This window comes from Papio anubis, chromosome 2 (genome assembly GCF_008728515.1).
Source record: "Papio anubis isolate 15944 chromosome 2, Panubis1.0, whole genome shotgun sequence".
NCBI classification, from domain to species: Eukaryota; Metazoa; Chordata; class Mammalia; order Primates; family Cercopithecidae; genus Papio; species Papio anubis.
In genome coordinates, this window is record NC_044977.1 from 54,338,936 (window position 1) to 54,364,514 (window position 25,579).

Below are 25,579 nucleotides of genomic sequence, written 5' to 3' on the forward strand. Positions count from 1 at the left end.
AGCTGCGCTTAATGAGTGCACACACTGGCTATTGCATCTGATAATATGCAATGCAAATAAAGGCCCCTTTGAGCCTTCTAAAACCAACTATTGAAGTGGAGTCCCCTGGTGCCCCTGAGCCCAGTCAGTAAAATTATTTTAGAAAATAAAAATAATTGTTGTCATTCATTCCTGCTTACTCTAAAAAGCTTTTTTCTCTTGTGTTTTTTAATCCAGCAGCAAGAATTTTACAATAGAAACACAGGGGATCTTTCACTTTAAAGCCCAGGGTGGGCAACTGATCCTTTGCCATGGGAGGCCATGGGGACAGCTCTGCACTTGCCCTTGGACAGACAGTGCTGGGCGAGGTTCGGGGAAGCCACTTCTCCCCTCTGAGTCACCCCGAAAGTGGGCACAGTGACAGTGATGAACTAATCCTGCAGCCATGGGGTTATTCCGAGGATGCTCCTAAATGCAGGCTGTCTCTGAACTTCCCTTGGCCTCAGTTTCCCCATCTATAAAATGAGAGTGATGAAAATCCCTCCTGCCCCACCTTGCAGGGATACTGGGAAGACTGACAAGAGATGACACTTGCAAAAGCCCTTTGAAACTGCAAAAGGCTGAACCGTGCAAGTGGTTGTTATGAAGGTAACTGGGGCACTCTGGGAGGTGAATGTCTCATCCTGTTTTATGAAAGTGGAAGCTGATGAAGTTGGGAGATATAAAGCCAGAAGCTAGTTGGTGGCGGAATGAAGACTTCAGGGGAACCCTGCCCTAGCAGTGCCACCTCAACTTCCCTCCCCTGGACTCAGTGGGGTTGAGGGGTGTCCATGGTCTCCCTGACGGCAGCTTCTGGAGAAACAATGGCAGGACAGAAGTAGGCACACACTTTGGGGCCAGCTCTCCATTTACCCACTGAGACCCAAGCAGCTCGTCTCCCTCTCTGAGCCTCAGTTTCTCATCTGTAAATGGGTATAATACAAGCACACCCTTCATAGGTGAGGCTGTAGTGAGGATTAGATGGAATCTCGGAGCCTATGTGTATGCCCAGCACATGGCGGGTTGTCCTGGAATGTGAGCTGGTAGAATCACCGTTGCAGCCATCATCCATGGGTGGCCAAACTTCTCAGACCCATCCCGAGGGGGCAAGGCCTGTAGGCAGAGCAGGCAGAGCTCCGGGTGAGTGTGCAGGCCCAGTGGATGGGATGAGAGGGTGCTGGTGAAGGCAGGTGTGCTAGGCAAGACACAGAGGCCTCCAGTGCCCACACTGCACACCCAGCCCACAAGCTCCTGGCCAAGGCTGGAGTGGGATCCTCCCAGGCAGCTCTGATGAGTGAGGGGGCCCCAGATGCAGCACCAGCCCTGATATGGAAGGGGGTGCCCACTGACACTACTTAGCCTGCTGCTTTAGCCTGAGCCATACCCCTACCAAGAGGTCAGCACCCCCATTGGGGACCAGGGCACTTCACCAAGAACCCAGCCACACTTGGGGTCCCTCGTATACCACCATGGGGACCCCTGCTCACTCTTTGCTCTGGTCACTCTCAGGGGCATTGGGCAAGGGGTCATCCCTGGGTGGCTTCACACTCTTCAGAAGGAGAAGGAGAAAGATCATCCCTCTTGAAGCCCAAAACTAAGGAACACACTGACCTCAGTGCCTTGTTCAAACCCAAACTCCTCTCCATTCTAGAAACACTGTCCTCTCTCTCTCTCTCTCTCTCTCTCCCCCCCAGCCCCGCTCTCTCTCTCTCTCCCTCCCTCCTCTCTCGTCTGCATGTTTTCTTTTATGGGAAAATGAAAACGATGTAACTGAACAAGTTTCCCTTGGCCTTCTCTCAACCCAGAAAACACCAAATAAGTCACAAAAGGCTTGGTATGGGGGCCTGAGTGCTTCTCTGCGCCTCCTCCAGCAGATTCTAGTCCCCTGCACCCTCTGATACTGCCCTTTGATCTGTAACACACTAAGGGCCAAAAGTATTCCAGCAGAAATCTCCTTCCTGAGTCCCCTAGAGGATCAGGAGTTGCCCAGCTGGCAAGCCCCACAGCTAAGGCTGTGGCCAGGCCTGCTTCTGCTTCAGGGCCCTCCCCAGCCCGCATCCCCACACAAAGGGATGCAGTCAGCACCGCCCTCCCTCCATCTGTGACATTAATGTCCATGGCCTGTTGCGTCTTTGTGATGACCGACCATGTGTTGTCTGTTCTCTGTTGTCTGTTAAAATTCTTTGTCGTGTAGGTAAAATGCAGGATGGCAATGTGGACACCAGCCAGAGCAAAGGTAACCCTTTTGTATTAACCGGCATTTGTGGTCCCTGAGGCCCCTCCCCACCAGCTCTCAGAGTCACACCAGAGACAGGGACTGGCGGGGGCCAGAGGCAGACACATCCACTCCTACAGGTGTCTGAGGACGTTGGGGGTGTAGCTGTGATTCTCATGGTGCCAGGCCAAATAAAGAGGTGTCCACCGGTGAGGAGGGGGACACCCACGGGCCAGCATCTCCCTAGCCTTTGAACTCTGCTGACCATTCAGCAGAAGATTTTGAGATCCTTAGAGGTTGAGGGGTAGGGAGTTTGGCTCAGTCTCTGTCCAAAAGGGTCACGGGCCCTCCAGTCCATCCTGCATGAAGAGGCCACGCCAACTGGGATAGTGACTTGGGTCCCATGGCCGCCCTGTTTTACATGTTAAGTCTCCTTTTTTGTCCCTCCTGTCTAGTGGCTACTTAATATCCCACAACAGGTCCCAAGGACCAGCTGGGTAGAGCCCAAGCCTGTCTATCTTGTCTGAATGTGGGAAAGGACAAGGGACCATCTGGGGTAGGACCCACGGGCTTGTTCAGGCCGAGAGGGGGATCCAGGGTAACAGCATCAGTCCCTGCTATGTCCCAGATTCCAGGTCTGAGGCAGTCAGTGCCACTGGGATCCATAGCTCCAGCTGGAAGAGGCAGGCCCCCCATCACAGGACTTCTGCACCAGTCATGCGGGGCTCAGTCCGGGCAGTCAGCACCTCCCGTGGGCAGGCAGGGGTGGGCGCCAGTGTCTCCACCCTGTGGGCTGACCTGCATGTGTGTGTCTATGTGTCTGTGTGTGTGCACGTGCGTGATCTGCCCCCTGCAGCCAAACAGCAGGACGGGGCAGCCGCCATGGAGATGCAGCCCCTCAAGAGTGCCGAGGGCGGCGACGCTGACGACAGGAAGAAGGCCAGCATGCACAAGAAGGAGAAGTCCGTGCTTCAGGGCAAGCTCACCAAGCTGGCTGTGCAGATTGGGAAGGCAGGTGAGTGCAGCAGGTGGGAGGCAAGGGACAGGGCTCACAGGGGGACCCCAGGCAGAGCTCTGCCCCAAGCTCACTCTCAGTTACCTCATCTGCAAAGTGGGGGGCTTGAATGAGTGCCTGAAGCCCACCGTTCTCTACCACAGCACCCAGTTTGAGTCCTGTGTACAGTAGGCACTCCATTAGCACTCAGTGATACAGAAGAGTGAAGCTCAAAGCCCAAGCTCTGGTAGCAGATGGCCTGCATTCTTGTCCGGCAACGGCTGTGAAAACTGAGGAAAGTAACTTCTCTTAGCTCTGAGCCTCCGTATCCTCATCTGTAAAATGAGGATAATAGCTGTCCCCACTTCACAGATTGCTGTGAGAGTTAAAGGAGACTCTGCATACAAGGCATTAGCACTTGGCAGGCGCAGCAGCTGGAGAGGGGCAGGGCCTGAAGTTCCAAGCAACACGGACTTTGTCCTGAGGACAGTGGGAGCCATAGAAGAGACTTGAGCAGAGGAAGACAGGAATGGGTTTGGGCTTTATCATGACCACCCTGGCCACAGTGCAGAGGAAAAACTGAAGAGGTTGAGGGACAGTGCCAGAAGCCCAGGGAGAAGCCCATGGTCTGAGCCCCAGCACAACAAACTGGGCATCCCAACTAAAGTGGTAACTGCAGGTGATGGCTGGTGAGAGCCCCGCTGGCCCAGCTGCAAAGTGAGCCCCCGACCCTCTGGCATGGCCTAGGCTTCCCCTCCCGGGTAAGGAGGTAGCAAACACCAAGGCCTTCCCACCTGGCTGCTCGATCCTTTGTGGCTGTCTCCCCAGCTCTAATTATAGATACCACTGCGTGGGGAAGAGAAGCAGATTACAGACTTGGCTGTCTATATTTAAACTTGGGGGCCTGGTGACAGCTCCTGGCTGCTGGGAGCTTGGCTTCCCGCCCCTTCGACTGTCAGACAGGGATGGAGCCGGCTCTGAGGCTCTGCAGCTGGAGGTGGGGGTAGAGAGCTATGGGCTCAGGGATTTCCTCTATCCTCTATCCCACCATCGCCACCACCATAGGCAGAAGACTCCATGGAAACATGGCACTGACAGGGCCAGGAACTAAGCGATGAGAACAACCCCGTGGCCTTCAAAGTCCTCACTCTTCTCCCTCCTGCACCTCAGCCCTGCCAAGAATGGAGTTCACAGTGAAGCACTCCTGGGTTCACAGCCCATCTCTGCCTCTCTCTTGGGCTGAATTCCCTGAGATGAGTAAGCAGGAGATCTATTGACAGGGTGCTCTCAGGTGAGACCCGCAAGGGGCACAGGTCCAGGCTAGGGAAGAAGCCAGGGGCAACTGAGATTTCCAGAGAACTCCCAGCCTCTCCCGATCCCTTGGGAGCTCTGGAGCAACCCAAATCCATCCCTGCCCTCCTCTGCTCAAGCCTCCTCCGTGACTCTCACTGTCCTCAGGATGAAGTCCATGCTGCCCAGAACTCTAGGGTCTGTCCTACCTCAAAGCAGATGGCTGGGCTTTGGGACTAACACATCAGCCGCTGGATGTTGGCCATCAGGTTGAGATGGAAGTGCATTCCCAGGCCCTTCCCGACAAGCAGACCCAGTCACCTCAGCAGGCTTCTCCTCTGTCAGAGGCTGTGGGTGTGAGCAGTCTCCACAGCACCTGCAGTAGCACCTGTAGCAGATAGGGGATAGGCATGCTAAACTAGCAAGAGGAACCCCCAGGGGATCAGGACAGGTCCCCAGCTGCATTCCTACAGTTACAGCATTTTTCTCGCCTGTGGCTGCAAGCAAGTCACTTCCCCTCTCTGAGCCTCAGTTTCTTCATCTGAAAAATAGCTACCTGCTGTTTCCTCTACATAGAATGTTCTTCCCTAGGTCACCATGCAACTGGTGTCTGCTCAAATATCACCTCCTCCAAGAAGCCTTCCCTGGCCACTCTAGCTAAAGTAACCACTCCCTACCTCCCCCTCCCCCAGTGTCACTTTCTGTCACATCATCCCAGCCTTTTTCTTCACAGTGTGTAGCCATATCTGAAATTGTCTTGTTCATGTATTTGTTTTTTTGTTTCTTGTCTTCCTCCTCCTCTAGAATGTCTGCTCCTCAAGGGCAGGAACTCTTATCTTCTTTACTGCTGTGTCCTTAGTTCCCAAACGAGGAACTAAGATGTGCCTGGCGTGTCATAGGTGCTCAAAAGGTATTTGTCAAATAAATGAATAAATAAATGATACCAACTTTACATCATTATTGTGTGAAAGCTCTATGCAAACCATTCCTCCATTCACACAGTCACTTGGCACACATCTCTTGAGCACCTACTATGTGTCGGAATACCTACTATGTGTTGAGCACTATACTGGGCACTTTGCATGCATTACCACATTTGAGCCTTACAAAATCCTGGGGAGGAAATATGCATCCCCATTGTACAGAGCAGGAGACCGAGGCTCGGTGAGGATCAAGGTCTCAAGAACTTGCCACAGGTCACAAAGCAAGGAGTGGCGGAGCTGGGAGGTGAGCTGGGGTCAGCCTGACCCAGAGCTCTTTCAGCCAAAGGTTTGGTCCACACCACCCACGGCCTCCACTTCCTGGAACCCCTCGAGCATGTGTCCCTCACATTGCAGGCTTGGTGATGTCAGCAATCACAGTGATCATCCTGGTTCTGTACTTCACCGTGGACACCTTCGTGGTCAACAAGAAGCCGTGGCTGCCTGAGTGCACACCTGTCTACGTGCAGTACTTTGTCAAGTTCTTCATCATTGGCGTGACGGTGCTGGTGGTCGCCGTGCCCGAGGGGCTCCCTCTGGCCGTCACCATCTCATTGGCCTACTCAGTGAAGGTGAGAGGGGAGGAGAGCAGGACCAGCCGACTGATGCAGCTGCAGCCGAGGGCCTGGGGGATCATTGGGGCCAGTGCTGGGGTTGGGAGATGAACGAAGAAGCCCATAGACCCCCTGGGAGCTCAAAAGAATGTATGCAGGACCCCAAAACTCTGACACTTTCATAGAGTCCAGGGGTCTGTGGCAAACCAGAGAGCCATACCCTGGCTGAAGAGGCAGCTGTTATTCAGCCCAGTCACATGCCGTCTTGCAGGGGTGCAGACCCAGCATTGCCACATTGTCACCTTTTTCCAAGAGAAGCCAGAAATCTGGACTTAATGTATTAACTCGCGATTTTTAGACATTGATAATCAACTCAAAAAGTTTTTAAAAATAGTAAAGACATCACCGTGCAAGCCAGAATTCATCGTTACCCCACCAAATTTACACAGAAGTCTGGCGGTCTGAGACATAGGCCCCTCGGGTAACCGTAGTGCTTGTAAAACTCATCTCAGAGGTGGCTCCCTAAAGTGAGAGGGGTAAGCCAAAAACAAAAAGGAAGTCTGATTTCATGGAAGCCTCCTCCCCTCTGGAAAGAGGCTAAAAATATAAGAAATTTTAAAGCAGTTAAATGAAGAGCTGGAGTCATGAATGTTTTCCAAGGACTGGGACCTTTCTAAGCGCTACCTGATGGCAGAGCTGCACCTCCACTGCACCCAGGCCATGGCTGTCTGTGGAGCCCAGTCACTGCCAGTCTGATGCTACTGGGTCACCCCCAGGTTCTCACACCCGGGTCTCATTTTTTCCCTTTGCCCCATGTGTTTTCCACCTGGAAGGGCCGGGCGTAGGGCTCCTGTTTCCAGCGCCCCATGCCTGAATGTCCCTGCGAGGGTGGAGGCGTGGCCATGTTTATAAACAAGGCATTCACTCTTGAGAAATTGGCAGAGCCTCCAGAGGGCATGGTGAGCATCAGTTTCCAAGCTGGAATTTGGGCTGGGCTCTCCGATGTAATTTCATACAGAAAAGAGATCTCCAGACAGGTGCCAGAAAGTGGCAGTTCTTTGTAACAGATACGGCCCTTATCATCTTCCTGTTTTAGGGTTCTTAAAGAAACTCCGTCCCCACAAACCAAAGCCCAAACAGGTCACAACAAGAGGCTACTTTGGGACCCGGGGCCAGCAGAGGATGACTGTCATGAGTAGGGGGCCTCCACAGCCACTTCACTGAGCCTGGGGATGTCCTTGAAAGTTGCACAGAGCTCGTTTGGGAGAATCATATACAGATGCTTTTAGGCTCTGCGCCTTCTGCAGTTCGTATCTCTGGCACCCACTACCTTCGCTCATCTTAGGTAGTGTTACTTTTACAGACACTTGATAAACTTAGGAGAGCACCCCAACACAGGAGAGGCAGACTGTGCCCTCTGTGAGCCTGGACCTGGGAGCCACCATCAGAAGCACAAAGATGACTGACCACTTAGATCAGCACTGCCCAAAAAGAGACAGAATGGGAGCCACATGTGCAATTGTAAGTTTCCTAGTAGCGGCCAGGCGTGGTGACTCATGCCTGTAATCCCCAGCACTTTCAGAGGCCGAGGCAGGAGGATCGCTTGAGCCCAGAAGTTCAAGATCAGCCTGGGCAAATAGTGAGACCCCATCTCTACAAAATAAAATAATTTTTTTAAAAAAGAAGAAAAATTCCTAGTAGCTACATTATTTTAAAAAAGTAAAAAGAAATCAGTGAAGTTGATTTTAATAATATAATGTACTTAACCCAGTATGTCAAAATTATTATCAATCCAACATGTGATCAATATAATAATTATAAATGAACTACTACTTTTACATTTTTTTCATAATATCCTCTAAATCTGGTGTGTATTTTGCACTCACAGCACATTTCACTTCAGAATAGCCATATTTCAAGTGCTCAGTACCCTATACATGTATAGTCACAATACATGTGACTACCATATTGGACAGTACGGACTTAAAGATTCTTGAGCCCAACAGATGAACCCTCTTCAGAGAGTGCAAGTGGGCTGAGGCCCGATAGAAAGGTCCAGGCTGTGAGGTTAAATGGAGGTAGGTTCAAATCCTGGCCTTAAATCCCTCCAGGTGTGTGATCCTGGTCAGTCACTTTGCCTAGATTTCTTCAATTGCCAAAATGGATTACCAGAATCTTCTCATATGCCACAGAATTCTTAAAACATCCGAGAAGACTTTGCAAACTGTAACATGTGTTGCAAATTCAAGTTGCTGTTGATCATTCAACATGCATTTATTATTACTATTGTCACAAGTTACAGTAGGAGAAACTGCAAAAGAATATAATCCTGCTAATACTCATTTTTAGTAACATAAAGCTCTATTACAATTATTCTAACTGCACTTCTTTTTTACCCTGGTTATAAAGAGTTATAATGAGGAGCAAAATAAAGGAAATCAAATTCCTAGGCACAGCCTAGAACTCTATCTGATTCAGCTGCTATGTCAGGAGGGCCTGCATGAAGAACAGTATTTCCTTGAGAATTACTCCATTTGCATTACTTGTTTGAGAACCTAGAAGAAGGTATGAGTGTGGAGTTGGGCCAGAGAGAAAAAAAAGACAGATAGAAGAAAATATTACATATAGGAATACTAGGAATACTCCATTTTTGTTATAAATTTCAAGAAAAAGGATGTTGATTACAAGATGTACCTAGTTCTGCACGGTAGCTAACAGTCAATATGTTTTCTTTCTCCCTTTTGTGTACATATTTTTTAAAGAAATGTGTGGTTTTTATTATGCAAGTGATAATACATGTTAGTCATAGAAGATAAAAATCTATAATTCTATCATTTAGCAATAATGACATTAACACTTTGATATTTTTCCAGATATTTTCCTATATCCTAATTTATTTACTTTTGGTAAAATTAAAATGACAATGAAAGCCAGGCACCAGTGAAAGATGATACATTTGAGAAAATTCATGACCAAATAAGGAATAGTTACTTATGTTAGTCTGTAAGAGAAAAATATTTAAAGTACCCAGAGAGGAACCAACCTTATTTATCTTTCCCCCTTTTTCCCATAAAGAATGTAGATTACTTCTATAATCCAAATTAATAAATTCAATTGAGTCTTTTAAATGGTTCAGATACTAAAAGAGAAAGAAAAGGGCCATGCACAGACAGAAGAAGCCCAGGTGTAGGAGACAGCAGCAACCAAGATCCTTTACAAGTGCGGGAAGCAAAGGGGCAGGCTGTGGTGGCTCTGCCTTATTTACATGTTTACCCAGTGCCTCCAGGCACCCCATGCTCCCCAGCCCCTCTCCTCACTGACGCCCTCTCACTTGCCCCTTCTCCCAGAAAATGATGAAAGACAACAACCTGGTACGCCACCTGGATGCCTGTGAGACCATGGGCAATGCCACAGCCATCTGCTCAGACAAGACGGGCACGCTGACCACCAATCGCATGACAGTGGTACAGGCGTATGTCGGTGACGTCCACTATAAAGAGATCCCTGACCCCAGCTCCATCAACACCAAGACCATGGAGCTGCTGGTCAATGCCATTGCCATCAACAGCGCCTACACCACCAAGATTCTGGTAAGTGGGTACCAGGCACATCCACCACCAGAGGGAGCAACATTCATGGGATGGTACAGAGGTACTGGGCAGGTTGAACAATATGATTCATAGTCTCAAATCCTGCTAATATATTTTGGTATGGTCAGATAGTAAGCAACATGTTTCTGTTTGACTTAATATACTATTAATATTGCTATAATGTTTGTGTGACAAACCTTTATTGTTAATTATGTTTTTTAAATCCTGTCATTGAACCCCCACTCCCCCTGCCCACACACACACAAACTTTTTATTAGTGTGCTTTTGCTGCATAACAAACTACTCCAAAACTTAATGGCTTGAAACAAACCTGTGTATTTCACTCAAAGTCCTGTGAGTCAGCAGTTCAGGCTGGGCTCAGCTGGATGGTTCTTCTGGTCTCAGCTGGGCTTCCTCCTGCATCTGCAGGGGGTCACGTGGACAGCTCTGCTGATCTTGCAGAACTGTAGGCTGATCTAGCATGGCCTCAGCTGGGCTGGCTCATCCCTGCCCTGTGTGGTCTCACCTCTTCTAGCAGGCTAGCCTGGGCTTGTTCACATGGCAACAACAGGCCTCAAAGAGAGAGCAGAAGTGTGCAAGTTCTCTTGAGGCCTGAACCACCACATTGTCACTTTTTGCCGCATTTTCTTGGCCAGTGTAAGTCAGGAGGCCAGCCCAGATTCACACAGTGAGAAAACAGACTTCACCTCTTGATGAGAAGTGCTGTAAGGACATGGATTCAGAAAGGAGAATAATCATGGCCATTTTCACAATCTACCACTGATGCTGATGTTGTTAGTAATACTAGTAATATTATCCATTTTGATAAGAAAAACTCTCAACTTACTGTCAGCTAAGCTGCCTAGATTCACCATGCTATAAACCCTATCTGGTTTAGAAGCACAGGTTGCCCCTTTGTAATTAACCAGCACTGGATGAAGAGAAACCCAAAGTTCATCCATCCAGATGTCCATCAGCTCCCAGATGTAGAGCATTTCTGCCTCATGAGCATCTGGGTGATCTGCTAAGCTTTTTTGTTTACCCTTCCAATGTGCTGAGCCCTGACCTCCTCCTCCTTCTGCCCCTGAGCCAGCTGCAACCCTCTCGATTAGGTGGGTTTGTAGGAGCTGCTAACAGCTTTGTCAAAATGGGGAAGAGAGCGTGGGTCAGCAGCAAAGAGCCAAGGGCTGGTAGGGGAAGGAGGAGAAGGCAGCTCCTGCACCCTCTGCAGCAGCTGAGCAGCCACCCGCATCACCCTGGAGCAGCAGGCTAAGGGAGGCAGAACTGACAAAGGGGAAAGTAGGTTAGAGGACCCGTGAAGACAGTGATAGAGAACCTTGGGGTGATGCCAAACATGATGACGCTTTTGTCTTCTTCCCCCACCGCACCCAATTTGGGAATCAAAGGAGATCAGCGATGCTTTATTCTGCTCCCCAGGCTTTCCTAAAATAACTGGGATGCTGATAATGATCTCCTCCTGCAGACATGGCAGAGAGGGGAACAGGCAATTCACAGAATGGGCTTTAGCCATGTGGGCACAGCCCTGTGGGGTGGGCTTGGATTGAGATGTGTGTAGTGCAATTATAGTCAAAAAGAGTTCTTGGGATCTGCCAAGAAGGCTGAGGAAACCTCTCCACAGTGATGAGTCTCAATTAAGCAGTGCTTTTTAGCACTGGAGGCAAAGCTGAAATGTCATTTCCAGATGTTGGTGGATTGAGTCTGTTCAAGTGGCATAAAGGACAGGGGTCAGTCGGTCCATCTGAGGAAGTGCAGCTGCTGAGGTTGGAGAGAGGTGGAAACTGGGGTCCTTGGTTTGTAACCCAGGCCAGGTCCCTTACCTCCCAGAGTGCCCTCTGTATCTGGAACCCTGGCATCAAAGGATACCTGCGCCTGTCTTTCTGGATCTTTCTTGTAAGTTCCCTGGCCACATTATTCTTTTTGCTGGGCGCTGACAGCCATCGATGTGGGAAGGACAGCAGAGCCTCTGTGTGACTGGGTAGTGGTTAAAACTTGGACTCTGGAGCCAGACTGCCTTCGTTCAAATCCCTCACCAGCTGTATGAATATAAACAAATTATTTAACCTCTCAGTGCCTCAGTTTCCTAGGGGAGGGGGAGAATCTTGGATTGTTGTGAGGATAAAGTGAGTTAGTTAATGGAAAGTGCTTAGCACACAGCACTCAGTATGACTAGTATTGTTGTTATTCAGCAATAAAATCATCCACTGAAAGGAGATTCCATTTGTAGCAATGCAGAGGTTAACAAATAAAGAGCAGAGGCATCAGGACTAGAGAGGGAAAGGCTATTGCCCAAAACCATTCAGCCAATTAGCGGCAAAGCTAACCCATGGATACCCTAAAGCTAGCTGTTGAGTCAGATGTCCAGACTAGGTTCCTGGTCATAGAAACCAACCCTGCAGCCCTCTAGTCTACGATCTGCTTGGGAAGAAAGGTCTGGGGTCCAGAGGGTGAGATTCACAGCCAGGGCCTGCAAGCCATATGGGGCAAAAGGCCTCTCAGGGGCTCCCCTTTCTAGGCTCAGATGAAGACTGAGAAGAGGCTCGAGCTGCTCAGCTCAGGTCAGACACCTGGCCACCCTCCAAACCAGGACAGGAAATCTAGATTGCAGGGCATTCTGAAAACATACAAGAGGAGACAGAGCAGGAATGACATGCAATGTCCACCAGCTTCACTACCCATCAGCTTTAATTGAGAAATGAGCCTGGACTGGGAAAATAAGACCCTGGGCAGGGCTGGGCTCCCATACGCTGTATTTCCCCCTCCACAAGGAGGCCAGTTCCTCTGTGTCTTCTGGCTGTCTGATGCCAGGCTGTGGGCTTTTTAAGCGTAGGAGACAGCTGAGTCTTCTCTCATCCCCCTCGGATAGAGTTTTGGGAAGTGCTGGTTGGATGGGTGATGTAAGTGAATGGACTGGTGAATAAATGTGTAGATGAGTAATCAATGAGATGAGGGGTAGGTAGGGAGAAGGGGTAATGAATGGATGAGTGGTGGGTAGGTAGATGGATGGGTGGATGGATGAATGAGTAGATGGATGGATGGATTGATGGATGAATGCATGAATGGGTGGGTGGATGAATAGATGGGTGAATGGGTGGGTGGATGGATGGATGGTGGTTAGGTGGATGGATGGGTGGATGTGATGGTTGGTAAATGGATAGATGGATGTGTTGGTTGGTGGATGGATGAGTGGATCCATGGATGTATTGGCTGGTGGATGGATGGATGGATGGATGGATGGATGGATGGATGGATGGGATGGGTAGATGTGTTGATTGCTTGATGGAATGGAATGGTGGATGAGTAGATGGGTGGATGAATGAATGGACGGATGGATGGATGAATATGTGAGTGGATGGATGGGTGACTATGAATTTATAGGAGTCTTGAGGCAGGACTGATGTCTCTACCTTCTACTTTTTTGTTCTTGTGTGGCAGCAAGAGGCAGGAGATGGCCTTGGATCCAGTCCCATGGCCAATACCAGTGCTCTCTCACTACCTCCAGCTTGTTGTGCTGGTCTCTTCCACAGCTACCCTCAGCCATCCAGGCATGATTGATCCATAGACCTCCCAATTAGCTGATGCATTTTACTGAAAATAAAAGAGTATTTGCAAGGATAGATTGCAAGGTCTACAAGATTCACAAACCATAGAGACCACCTAGTTCAGCCCCCTCAGTTTACTCTGAGAAATGGGAAGGGATTTGTCCCAAGTCACCCCATGGATTAGTGAAGTTCCAGGTGTTCCAATACCTAGCTCGGGAAGCAATGGTTAAGAGGTTTGACTCTAAAGTCCAACAGACCATGGTTCATATCCCAGCCCCAACACTCATCACCTGTGTGACCCTGAGCCAGTTACTTAACCTCTCTGAGCCTCTGTTTTTCAGTCTATAAAGCGAGCATATCATTGTTGCTAACATTTACTTAGCTAGGCTCAATGCTGAGTGCTTTCCCTACCTTGCTTTGTATGACAACCAACAGAGTAGGTGACACCACACCCAATGCATAGATAAGGACCCTGCAGTTGGAGCAGTTAAAGCACATGCCGAGAGTGCCCGAGCAGATCTGAGGCCAAGCCAGGATTGGAACCTAGATCTGTAACAATCCCAAGCCCAGGCAGGTCCCTGCCACTCAGGGCAGAGCTACACCTCTGCCCTGAGGCTGTTTGTCCGAGGGCTGTTGTGAAGCTTAGATGAGCTGAGGAGGTGTGTACAGCGCCCCGCACAGTGCTTGACGCAGAGCAGGCAGGCGCTCATCCATGGCAGCCATTACTCTGTTTCCCTCTGCTGCTCGTTCTGAGCCTTCCCCTCTGTAGTTTGCTGTGCCAGCCACTGTCTTTCCTGACCCTCCATATCCCCTTCAGATCAGCTGGCCAAACAGGACCATTCCCATCTCGCAGCTAGGAAAACCGCACTGCAGAAACAGAAGGGAACCTGCTAGGGTTGCTCCTCACCACCAAGTGGCAGAGCGGGGCCCAGAGAATTCTGGAGGAATTCACCAAGCAGGCAGGAGGCAAGAGTATTCCAGGCAGGGGGCATGACCCTGCAGAGGCCGAGAGATCTTAAGATGTGTGACTCACTTAGGAAACATGGTGATTTGTGGCCTGGGCATTTCTGCAGAGCCAGAATGATGAGAGGTGAGGCTGCAAGAACTGGGGGTAGCCAGTGGTAGCAAATAAGCCCCTAATGGGCTTTCTCCTCCCAGCGTTCAGAAGAACCACCCCAGGCACAGGTGGAGGGTGGTGCGAGGGCTGAGGCTGCAGGCTGGGAGGCCTCTCAGGGGCCCAGCCCCATCCTGTATCCCCATCCTTTCTGAGAATGGCAGAGCCTTTTTTCTTTCCATTCTTATTTCTTTTTTTTTTTTTTTTTTTTTTTGAGACGGAGTTTTGCTCTGTCACACAGGCTGGAGTGCAATGGCGCAATCTCGGCTCACTGCAAGCTCCACCTCCCGGGTTCACGCCATTCTCCTGCCTCAGCCTCCCGAGTAGCTGGGACTACAGGCGCCCGCCACCACGCCCGGCTAATTTTTTTGTGTTTTTTTAGTAGAAACGGGGTTTCACCATGTTAGCCAGGATGGTCTCGAGCTCCTGACCTCGTGGTCCGCCCGCCTCGGCCTCCCAAAGTGCTGGGATTACAGGCTTGAGCCACCGCGCCCAGCCTCCATTCTTATTTCTAATCATCAGGAACTAAACTTGCCCTCGGAGGGAAGCTGCGTGAATCATCTTTTAGTCAGAAATTGCTTCCCTGCCTCAGAAACCCTAGCACACCCTCAGATTCCCTTTGTGGTCTCCGGTGCTTTGTACGTCAAGACTTCCACTAGCAGCTCTAGCCACCCTGCAGCTCCTCCGAGCCACAGCTGAGCTTTCAGATGGAAATAGCTCTTTCCTCCGACTCTGGAGGCACCGCGCTTCCTTGGGAAAACACTCCCGTGTTCTGCCCAAGTCTATTCCGTGTACTGAAACCACCCGAGCGGACTTAAATTTTCTACCTCACTAGACCTCGTTTAGAAGAGATTGACACTACAGTTGACATTTGAACTATTAAACTGATGGGCACTTGTGGAGCTGAACTGTTGGAAGTTTATGGCATATTTCTGAAACATAAGCTATTGAGAGAAAAACAAATCTCCCTGGAGCCCCTGAAGTGGTTCTGAAGGAAGGCTTCCCCCTGCAGGATGGTTTTCCTGAGTAGATAAGCCAAGCTTCGCCTGGTGAAGCCCCAGGTCCCCAGGACACCCCATTCTACACAGAGGTAGCCACAAGGCCAATAACCCCAGAAGGGAGGAGGGTTGTCTGTGTTGTATTTCCCATAAATCTTAAAACCTAGCAGATAGTAGGGAGGGCCGAGGAGAAAGGGGAAGAGGGGAAGCAGAGACAGCCCTTGAATTCAGATCTCCTGGGACCAAACCCAGGGCTCAATCTAATATTCCTGTGAGCCTCAAAGTCCCCCTGAGCCAGGCCATGCCCTGAGACTGGGCTCGGGCCAAGCCAATAGGGTCAGAAGGCGTGGAAGATGCTGGAAGGGACTTAGCAGGGCACTGAGGTGGGGAGAAGGGCCATGGGGTATACGAAACAGCAGGGACCTGGGTGTTGAATTCAACAAGGGTTTTGCTTTTGGTTGTTTTTGTGAACACCGTCTCTGGAAGAAGAGTTTAAAGGAAATCACTCCAGATGGGGAATTGCAGTTTTTAACAGAGCTGTTAGTCCCTTCACCCTGATACGCACACAGTGACACATACACACACACCACACATACACCACCCATCATGCACATACAGCACACAACACACACCACTCACCACACACACCACACAAACACACAACACACATATACCACCTACCACACACACAGAACACACATAACTCACACATCACAACACACACGAACACACAACACACATATACCACCTGCCACACACATACAACACACAACACACACACAACCTACCACACACATACAACACACACCACGTGCACAAAACACACTACTCATCACACACATCACACGCACACGTACACCACCCATCATGCACATACAACACAAAACACACCACTCGCCACACACATCATGCAAACACACAACACACATACCACCTACCACACACACAACACACACATCACACAGACACACAGCACACATATACCACCTACCACACAATACAACACACACCACACACACACACCACCTACCACACATATACAACACACACCATGTACACAAAACACACACCACTCATCATACACACCACACATAGAACACACACACAACACTCACCACACATTTAACACATACAGCACACCACACGCATACACCACCTACCATGCACATACAACATACACCACACACACCACTCACTACACACACCACATACACCACACATATAACACAACACACACACAACACTCACCACACACACCACACATCACACACAACACACATACAACACACACAACACACATACACCACTCATGAAACACATCACTCATCACACACAAAACACACATACACCACCTACCATGCACATAACAACACACACTACATACACAAAATACATACACCCCTCGACACACACAACACACATATACCACATTACCATACACAAAAACCACACACCACACACCACACACAACATACACACACCACTCACCACACACAGTACACATCACACACACATCACACATACCACTCACCACACATACAACACGCAGACCACACATACCCATGCACATACAACACACACCACACACCACTCATCACACACAAACACACAACACTCACCACATGCATACAACATACACCATACACACCACTCATCACACACACTACACAACACATATACACCACATATCACACACATCAAACACACAACACATGTACACCACCTACTATGCACATACAACACACAGCAGCACATATAACACACACTATGCACAGTACATACCATACACATACAGTGCACAACATACATGCCACACACACAACACACACCATGCACCACACACATACCAAGTACACTACACATATACACACACCACAGACACACACCCTATGCATCACACACACACGCGCGCACACACACACACACTCTGCACTGATGAGCTGGGGAAGGCTCCTGGGAGTCTACTCTCCTAGAGTGCAGCGCCTCTGCATTCCAGGGGGCTTCTGTAGTCCCAGACACCCGCACCCACCTCCTGCCCTCCCCGCCTCTGGGGAAGACCCCAGGGCTCACTGGCCTTGTACAGCCACCTCACTCTCCTCAAAAGCCAGGCCTTTAGAGGATGATTCTGGGAACCAAGTTCTGCCAAAATTTCGTGCCACCTGGCATCCTGTTGGCAGCACCCCACACACAAACACAAAATTATTAATTGATTCACTGGACAAATGTTCACTGGCGGCCCATGGCACTGGTGGGGCGGAGCTGTGGGCACAAATGAGGCAAACTGCCCTGCCCTGGTGACTCTGAGCCAGTGGTCTCTGCCAGGGAGAGAGGCAGGCTTCTGGGAGAGGTGCTCTGTGAGCTCAGGGTCCAGGCCCCCTGCTTCGGCTCCTAGCCAACTAGACCCTTCCTTGCCGTGCAGCCTCACCTCTCCTGGCCTCAGTTGTGCATGACTGTAAAATGGGAGGAAGAACAGCCCCTGCCCCGTAGGCAGCTGTGAGCCTATGATTAGGTGATGCATGTGAAGAGCTCAGTAGAGTGGTGAGTGCGGAGCAGGCATCTGGGTAACCGGGTATGGCTACAGCTGTTGAGGTCGGGCCTCCAGGCATCGGGGAGACGTCATTGCTGATGCCTGTCCTTAAAGGATGCTGGCTAGGTCACCAGAGACAGCCAATTAGCATAAAGTTGTTTTCTAATGGCCTCTTAGAAAAATTATCACATTGCAGTTATTGCAGTTTACCATGCTATGGAGTTCATTTAGGAGCTTTTTTTTAATTATTATTTTTATTTTTCGAGATGGAGTCCTGCTCTGACGCCCAGGCTGGAGTGCAGTGGCACAATTTCGGCTCACTGCAACCTCCGCCTCCCGGGTGTGTGTGATTCTCCTGCCTCAGCTTCTCGAGTACCTGGGATTACAGGTGCCTGCCACCACTCCTGGCTAATTTTTGTATTTTTAGTAGAGACGGGGTTTTGACATGTTGGCCAGACTGGTCTCAAATTCCCAACCTCACGTGATCCGCCCGCCTCAGCTTCCCAAAGTGCTGGGATTACAGGTGTGAGCCACCACACCCGGCCTGTTTGGGAGCCTTTTAAGCTCTTTTTTTATTTCAAAAATGTACGTAGGCCGGGCGCGGTGGTCACGCCTATAATCCCAGTACTTTGGGAGGCCGAGACGGGTGGATCACGAGGTCAGGAGATCGAGACCATCCTGGCTAACACGGTGAAACCCCGTCTCTACTACAAATACAAAAAAAAATTACCTGGGCGTAGTGGCGGGCACCTGTAGTCCCAGCTACACGGGAGGCTGAGGCAGGAGAATGGTGTGAACCCGGGGGGCAGAGCTTGCAGTGAGCCGAGATCGCGCCACTGCACTCCAGCCTGGGCGACAGAGCAAGGCTCCATTTCAAAAAAAAAAAAATTACGTAAAATATATATACCATAAAATTTACAAACTTGGCCATTTTTAAGTGTAGAGCAGTATTAAGTACATTCACATTGTTGTACAGCTCATCTCCAGAACTCTTTTCAGGTTGCAAAACTAAAACTCTGTACTCATTAAATGGTAACTTTCCATTCTCCTCTCCTCCCACATCTGGCACCCACCATTCTACTTTCTGTCTATAAATCTGACTGCTCCAGTAGCTCATATAAGTCGAGTCATACAGTTTTTGTCCCTTTGTGACTGGTTTATTTCACTTAGCATAATGTCCTCAAGATTCCTTCATGTGGTAGTAGCATGTATCAGAATTTTCTTCCTTTTTAAGGTTGAATAATAGTCCATGTATGGATAAATCACATTTTGTTTATCCATTCATCTGTTGATGGACAGGTTGGTTGTGTCCAACTCTTAGACTTTGTGATTAATGCTGCTTTGAACATGAGTATACAAATATTTCTTTGAGTACCTGTTTAAAATTATTTGAGGCATATTCCCCAGAATCAGACTTTCTGGATCATATAGTAATTTCATGTTTAATTTTCTGAGGAACTACCATACTGTCTTCCATAGTGGCTGTACCATTTTAGATTCCCACCAGTAGTATACAAGGGTTCCTGTTCCTCCACATCCTCACCAATATTATTTTTTGTTTGTTTCTTTTTTTAATCGTAGCCATCCTAATGGGTGATACATGCTATGGTTTTTCTGAATCCCATTTTTGCAAGTGTTATCCATAACTTGCAGCTCTTCAAGTCATCATTCATTGATCTTAGCTCCATTCACTTCCCAGCATCCCAAAACAAGAGCATGAAATGTCCTCTCAAAGATATGACCATGGCTGCACCCAGCATTCCCCAAGGGCCCAATACCGTGCAGAGAAATGTACTGGACCAAGCTGGAACTGGAATCAGGGGTTTTGGAGCAGCCTCAGGCCTGACCCTCTGCAGGTCCCTGACGAGGAGCAAGTCCCTTTTCTCCCCAGAGCCTGTTCTCTGTCCCTCAAAACAGGAAGAATACCAATGCCTTAACTCCCTTACAGAGCTGGAGCCCTGGAGATAAAAAGGCTCATGGAAATTCTGCAGCAGGAGCAAAACTTTTGGGTTTGTCCAGATCTTAAAAAGCCAAAGAAGAAGAGGGGAGGGTCCCTGATTCTTAGTAATGCATGTAGGCGATTTCAGAGCTCAAGTTCATGGAAACAAATTGAATTACGGAGGAGGCAGCTCTGCCATTTGCAACCATGGATTGTCTGAAATCCTTTTAGAGGAAAATTAAAATATTTCACAGAGGGTAATAAAATGCTGGGTGTTTTGCAGGCATGACTGCTCGGCTCTCTTGGGCAAATAAGTAATTAGGCATTTTTATTTAAGTCCTCTGTGTCGTCATTTTCTTTCATTAGTAGAGGGAGACAAAATTGTTATGGAAAATACATAAAACTCTGGAAATCAACAGAAAGTTAATTATAAAATTGCAAATATATATATATGTGTGTGTGTGTGTGTGTGAGAGAGAGAGAGAGAGAAAGAGAGAGAGAGAGATAGCACACAATAACAGCATACTGCAGAGAGAGGGAAGATCTTAGAACTTATTTTCCGAAACTTCAGACATGGGAAGTTGTGTCAAATATTCCTCTGCTTCTTAGTAAAACCTATCAAAGAGCCTGGGGGTGGGGCATTTTCCAAGGCACAGGATGCCTCAGGTCAATCTGGCCATGGGAGCCGGGAAGGTGCTCTGAGCCTTGCTCCCTATCCACCGCTGCCGTACCATCCACTGAGGGATCTGCAGTTCTTCCTCACTCTACCCTCCCTCACCACATCCACTTTAAGGAGAGGGTTGATATTTCTCTGAGCTAGAAAGCATGTGCTCCAGCCTCTCCATCTTACAGATGGGGAAACTGAGGACCTCGTTTAGATTCAAAGGCTCTTTTTTATTTCCTATGCATCCCCAGGTCTCAGGACCACTGCATGTCGATGCCTGTATTCCCCCCATGTGAATCGGGTCTGCTCTTTGGGCCCGAGCCCTAGCTGCAGAAGAGGGGAGAATAGCCCAGGGATATGTCCAGTTGCTGACAGAAGGTCCACCCTGTCTCTGCACAGCCAGTCATGCTGACATCTTCCTGAGTCCACCTTCTTCCTATCCGGGCTGCTCTTTTGGGTAATATGAGGGAGACTGAGGATGAGGATGCAGAGGGCTCCTTGTGAGAGGTTCATCTGGTACTTCAGGGGGACACAGGCATGTTCATAGCTATTTCATCTTCAGAATTTCTCTAGGGTCTATCTCTGGTGTCTTTCACCACCCCTGAAGCCACCTCCACCTGAGTCACCCGTATGAATGCTATTAAGTGGCATGAGTGTATGTGCATTGGGGTTGGGGGGTGCACATGGGAGCCACCTGCAAATCTGCACTTTTGCAGCCTCCTGTGAATCCCACATCAGTGCCATATGGAGGCATCTCATCCTTACCATTAACCTGTCTTCCCTACCACTCTGGTCTGTATTAAACCATCTAGCGAACAGTTAATAAGCACCTGCTGTGTGATAAGCTTTGCACTGACCCTGAGAACCCAGAGAGAAATAGAATGCATCTTGTTTACACAGGGGAAGAAAGACCCACATGGCAGTTTTCAAAAACAAGGAGATATTTGAGCTGGTCCTTAAAGGACAAGAGGAAGTTTGCCTGGCAGGGGAGGGAGAGGGACCCATCCGGGAGGAGCAGCAGAGGTGAAGGTACAGAGGCATGAAACAGCCTGTGTTCAGGCAGCCGTGCGAGGAAGTGACAGGTGCTGGGGAGATGCAGCTGGTGTTCTGGGAGTCTCCAGGACAGGAGCTAATGGTGTTCACACGGCCCTGAGGCGGGCACAGGGCCAGCATGAAGCAGGTGCCAAAGACTGTGTGTCTAATGTGTGAAGGGGAGAGGGAAGTGAGGGAGGGACTCAAGGAAGGGATAAGTATTTGCAGCATATTCATATCATGGCATCTATAGAGCAGTTAAAAAGGAACACACTAGAGCCATAAACATGAATGAATCTCAAAAACAGAATGTTACAGCCAGGCACAGTTACAGCCAGGTATGGTGGCTTACACCTGTAATCCCAGCACTTTGAGAGGCCGAGGCAGGCGGATTACTTGAGGTCAGGAGTCTCATTAGGTTAAACTGCATGAACTTGCCCATATTTGACCATTTTTGACATTCAAAAATAGCAGTTTCCATTGGTTCAACCTGATTGAATTCACAAGGGACAGTCTGTCCATCCCGTGAAATACCACTTAGCAATCAAAAGGAACAGCTTATCAGCACATGCAGCAGCTTGCCTATATCTCAGGGGGATTCTGCTGAGCAAAGAAGCCAAGCTCCGAAAGTTACAGACTGTATGGTTCCATTTACATAGCAGGCTGGAAATGATGAAAGCATGGAAACGGGAAACAGATTAGTGGTTGCCATGGCCAGGGAGTGGGGGGAGAGAGAGATGATAGCTTTAAAAAAAGGGTAGTACAAGGACCCTTATGATGAACTGTCCTGAATCTTGACAGTGGTGATGGCCACATTAACCCACACGTGGTGCCATTGCATAGAAAATGCACATGCACACACACACACAAGCACATGTAAAGCCGGTGAAATCTCAACAAGGTCGGCTTCCATCTCCATCTCAGTTGTGGTACTTATGTTAATACTACAGTGATAACATTGGGGGAAACTGGATGAAGGGTATATGGCATCTCTCTGTATTGTTTCTTATTGCATGTGAATTACAATTATCTCAGAATTAACAGTTAAATACACACAGGGTAATGATTAATGCCAAATTTAAGACAGAAGTTGTTTCTAGGACACAGAGTGAATTATGCATATGGAAAGAGGTTTGCAGAGGGGAATCAGCTTTGTCTATAATGTTTTACTTCTTAAAAAAGAAAAATCTGAGGAAAGTGTGGCATAATGTTAAGATGCTACAAAGCTGGATGGTAGGCACATAACTTTGTTACATCATTCTCTTTCTCATGTTTGAAATAATTCATAATTTTTTAAAAAGCTGATCTTGCTTCACTCCTTTCACCCGAAGCCAGGACTGGACCTGGGATGCAGAACCCTGAGGGTGCAGGGGATGGGCCAAGGGTTCCCTGAGGGCTCAGCCCCCAGCGCAGAGACCACCTGGTAGCAGTCCCAGAGCCTCAGTGGCAGCCGGGGCAGGGGCTCCCCTGACACAGGCCCCATCAGGTGCCAGCCGCTCCTGCCTCTCTCCGCAGCCCCCAGAGAAGGAGGGCGCCCTGCCTCGGCAGGTGGGCAACAAGACGGAGTGCGGCCTGCTGGGCTTCGTGCTGGACCTGAAGCAGGACTACGAGCCCGTGCGCAGCCAGATGCCAGAGGAGAAGCTGTACAAAGTGTACACCTTCAACTCCGTGCGCAAGTCCATGAGCACTGTCATCAAGCTGCCCGACGAGAGCTTCCGCATGTACAGCAAGGGGGCTTCTGAGATCGTGCTCAAGAAGTAAGCGCTGGGCAGGGCGCCGGGGCTGAGGGCTGTGCCCTGGTGCAGGGAGCCGGGGATGTCAGGGTCATACGGCACTGGCTGCCATCCAGGCCAGGCTCAGCAGCCTGCTGGGCTAGAGTGGCCATCTAGCACCCAGAGCCACAGAGGGCCCTGCCCAAGGCCATCCAGGAAGATTCATCTTCACTTTCATGCCCCTTGGCCACTGTGTCTTCCACTATATCCTCTTAAACATTTCTATAGCCAGAGTCCTCCCCCTTCTCCTCCCTAAGCCACTGGTTCATCAGAAAGTTCTACCCGTTATCACACTTAGATCTCTCTTATTTCACTTCCTTTAGCATAGAGCCGGTTGATGGTAGCTATTTTCATTATTAGCCACACTTCTCTGACTCCAGAGGAGTGCTGGAAATAAGCCTGGTGAACTAAGCAAATCCCTTCCCCTCTCTGCCCTCAGTTTCCCCACTTGTACATTGAGAGGATTGTTCTAGCCCCCAGTGGTTCTCAACCCTGGCTACACATTGGAATCACTCTGAGGAGTATTTAAAAAAAAATGATTCCTGGATTCACCCCAGACAAATTGAACTGGAACCTCTGGGGCAAGGCTCACACATGGATATTTATTAAAGGCTCCCCCAGGCAATTCTAATGTGCAGGCAGGGTCAAGAACTACTAGCCTGGGTTTTATGTGCTTTGTAAACCACTTCAGCTGTGGGAGTGTTATTTCAGATGAATCTTGTGAGTATATAATACATCAAAGTGGGGCTCCGCTTGCTGAGTGACCTGGGCAAAAATTGCAGGAAGGACGCCTGATTTCACCCTGCCTGGGGCATGGACTAGATGGGCACTGGATGACCAGCCACAGCCAGCTGAGCATCACGAGGGTGGGGAGGTGGTCTCTGAGCCGTTCAGAAGGAGCATTCCTTGGGCTCCCCATCTCCCTTCCATCCTCCTCCAGGTGCTGCAAAATCCTTAATGGGGCAGGAGAGCCCCGTGTCTTCCGGCCCCGCGACCGGGACGAGATGGTAAAGAAGGTGATTGAGCCCATGGCTTGCGATGGGCTCCGCACTATCTGCGTGGCCTACCGCGACTTCCCCAGCAGCCCCGAGCCGGACTGGGACAATGAGAATGACATCCTCAACGAACTCACCTGCATCTGCGTGGTGGGCATCGAGGACCCCGTGCGGCCGGAGGTAGGCCCCAGGGCCAGCAAGCTCAGGGAAAGGGGATGAGGCTGGGAGGCCAGCCACCTGGGTGACCTGAAATAAGTCACTTCACCTCTTTGAGTCTCAGTTTCCATACAATGCCCATGGGGATCTCCTTCCCCTGATCCTCATAAGAGGATCGCCCATGAGAAACAGTGTAGACCACACATGGCATGGGTCAGCCTAGAAGGACACAGAACCCACAGGTTGCCAGCAGGTGTTGCTCTGCCATGGGGGCAGTCCTCGAGCTGTCCACCCAGCCACCATGAGCTCTTCCCTCTGGTCCCCCGAGGGACAAGTGTAGGGGCTGCCCTGCCTTAGAAACCTCTTGCCCTGCAGGAGCCAGGATCTCCTGTAACAAATCCACAAACATGAATTCCAGGGTCCCTACAAAGGACACGCCCAATAGCAAGGGTCATTGCACTCAGGAGAACCCGAAGTGTGGTGTCCCTGTCAGTATTTATAGTTTCTCGCAGTGCAGATGCAGTTTACCAGCCAGTTTACCCTAGCAAGCTGGCCTAGGAACACAGCGGAGAGTCTACCTTTATCAGGTTTCCAGGGGAACAGAGCTAGAACGTTAACTGCAGGTCACATTCTCAAGCAGAAGGCAAGGGGGCTGACAGGCCCACTTCACAAGGATCGAGGGAGGTGATGCCTATCAGTACACCTAGTGGGGTGCTCAGCACACAGTAGGTCCTCAGTCTCCTTCAGCTGAATCTGCACCTGGAGGGGAAGGCCAAGAACTCAGTGCTAGAGCTGCCAGGGTCAGGGGAAGATGAGATGTGTGTGGTCTGTGAGGCTGCCCAGGCTGAAGAAAGGCTGTGGGGAGCAGAGGAAGCTGTCCTGAATCTCCAAAACGCTGCATGGGCGGGCAGAGTGAGTCAGCTCACACCGCCAGGCCCCAGGGGAGCACCCCGGGCATGAGGCAGGGTGCAGGAGGGGCTTGCTTCCCCATCCTCCCAGGACTCACTCAACTGTTGGGTCCAGACCGGACGCCCTGGCCAGGCCCTGGCCGGGTCGATTGGCCTCTGCTGTAAGATTTGGTGCTGATGCTTTGAGGACCCACCTCCTCCACTCCTTAATGGACCTACCCTGACACTGTTCTTTGGGGGTCTCTGGCCATTCCCTACTCCTCTCTGAGCCTC

General features: G+C 49.7%; 1 protein-coding gene across 14 annotated transcripts in view; it reads left to right on the forward strand.

Annotated features, from left to right (window-relative positions):
- The window catches only part of ATP2B2 (ATPase plasma membrane Ca2+ transporting 2), a 381,370-nt gene that overhangs the window by 323,383 nt on the left and 32,408 nt on the right, over window positions 1-25,579 (forward strand). For 9 of the 14 annotated variants that reach the window (XM_031663131.1, XM_009200225.4, XM_009200224.4 and 6 more), the window contains 6 exons: window positions 2,213-2,254; window positions 3,090-3,248; window positions 5,855-6,069; window positions 9,399-9,641; window positions 22,991-23,232; window positions 24,188-24,422. In XM_031663131.1, coding sequence (XP_031518991.1) covers window positions 2,213-2,254; window positions 3,090-3,248; window positions 5,855-6,069; window positions 9,399-9,641; window positions 22,991-23,232; window positions 24,188-24,422 — 1,136 coding nt within the window. The remainder of the gene's footprint in view (window positions 1-2,212; window positions 2,255-3,089; window positions 3,249-5,854; window positions 6,070-9,398; window positions 9,642-22,990; window positions 23,233-24,187; window positions 24,423-25,579) is intronic. The other 5 variants (XM_003894106.5, XM_021934195.2, XM_021934196.2 and 2 more) reach the window with 1 other exon arrangement.